At 51.4% G+C, this 1606-nt stretch overlaps 1 protein-coding gene across 1 annotated transcript in view; it reads left to right on the top strand.

Annotated features, from left to right (window-relative positions):
• The first annotated feature begins 260 nt into the window (after positions 1–260).
• GAA (alpha glucosidase) overlaps positions 261–1606 on the top strand; it is a 19618-nt gene continuing 18272 nt past the window's right edge. The window contains exons 1-2 of the mRNA XM_012554964.2: positions 261–287; positions 1403–1603. Coding sequence (XP_012410418.2) covers positions 261–287; positions 1403–1603 — 228 coding nt within the window. The remainder of the gene's footprint in view (positions 288–1402; positions 1604–1606) is intronic.

Genomic DNA, 1606 nt, shown 5'->3' with positions numbered 1-1606 from the left:
CGCATAACAGCAGGCGAGTACTGGCTCAGAATCTGGGGTGAGGAAACCACAGTGGACCCCAAATAACGGGGTGTAACTGGGTAGCCCGCCCTTGAGGGTACACTTCACCCTTCAGCTTTGTCTACTAGGGTGCATCTGAAAGGCCACGGCCTATCTCCTGTTCCACGGTTTCCCCCAGAACTCAGGACCCTTCTCCTAGTGCCTCTCGGTTGGAGTTAAATCCAGATTCATGGCTTGCAGCAGGTTAGGGACCTCAGGACATGGAACCGGAAGTTCTGGTGGAGGCGGTACCTGCTGAAATGAGACTTCCGCCTTCCATCTTCCGCTTGTCTACTTCTTCTCGCTTATTAACCCCAGGCTCTGGCTTCCATGCCCCTTGACTTATGAGTACCCATTACCTTGTGGCTTCTCTGCAGTTTAAGGGGAAAATGTTCTAGGAAATAATTTCACTTTCAGACTCTTTAGCAGAAAAATTAAAACGATTTTTTTTTCTTAATTTGAGTGTTGTTAGCTGTCATCCTTGGCTCCTACTCATGCGGACCCTATGTACAGCAGAACAAAACGCTGCCTGGTCCTCAGGCTACAGTTCCAGCTACACGTTGACATGCTCAAGTCCTTGATTGTGGCCACTGTGTATTTTGAGTGCCTTCTAGCCGAGGGGGCTCATCTTCCAGCACTGTATCGGACAATAGTCTGTTGTGATCCATATGGGTTTCATTGGCTCATTTTTGGAAATAGGTCACCAGGCCTTTCTTCCTAGTCTTAGTCTGGAAGCTCTGCTGAAACCTGCCCCCAGTGGGTGATCCTGCTGGTATCTGAAATACGGGTGGCATAGCTTCCAGCATCATAGCAACATGCAAGCCCCCACAGCACACATACTGACAAGCAGCAGGGGAAAAACCCTTAACTCCCCTGCCCAGAGGTAACAGACAGCCACTGTCCATGTTTGGGCAGACCCCCTTCCAGGACTTTTTCTCTGCATACATTTTACTCAAAGGTCATGCTGTGTGCTCAAATTTTGTATTTCACTTTTAAAAATGTGCTCATCTTAATATAAAAATTTTCTGAATTTATGATAAATTCTTTGTAAACGTCGTTTAATTTTCCCACAATAGTCAACTGCATGGGTTATCACAACATTCTTAACGATTTCCCTACCGTAGGCCCGATATTTAAGTTGCTTCCAAATTCTCACTATGTTTAACATCTTCCCGAGGACCCCTTTGTGCCTGAGCCTTTGTCCACCTCTCAGATGCTGACCTCAGGCTAGATTTGCAGGAGGGGAATTCCTGGGCCTAAGGGCGCCCCTTGGCGAGTTCTTAACCAGCCTTCATAGCTGCGGGGATAAAAGCAGCTCCAGGGACTGTGTCAGCAAGCGTCGCGCCTGTCCCTGACCCAGCAGGGAAATGGTAATGGCACGGAACGTCATGGGCGCGCCTGCAGCTCCAAGAAGCAGCCTCCCCGCAAGCGCGCGCTCCCTTGGGGCATCCTCGAAGTCGCCCCGCTGGCGGGAATCAGGAGGAGCCACGCGGGGGCCGCAAACACGCCACCAGGGGGCGCTCGGCGGCCCACATCCCGCCCCACCGGCGGCGCCGGCTGCCGGGTC

Source organism: Trichechus manatus, unplaced genomic scaffold (genome assembly GCF_000243295.1).
Source record: "Trichechus manatus latirostris isolate Lorelei unplaced genomic scaffold, TriManLat1.0 scaffold00028, whole genome shotgun sequence".
In the NCBI taxonomy this organism is placed as follows: Eukaryota; Metazoa; Chordata; class Mammalia; order Sirenia; family Trichechidae; genus Trichechus; species Trichechus manatus.
Note: the sequence above shows the minus strand (reverse complement) of the source record. Positions and strands in the feature narration are given on the sequence as shown.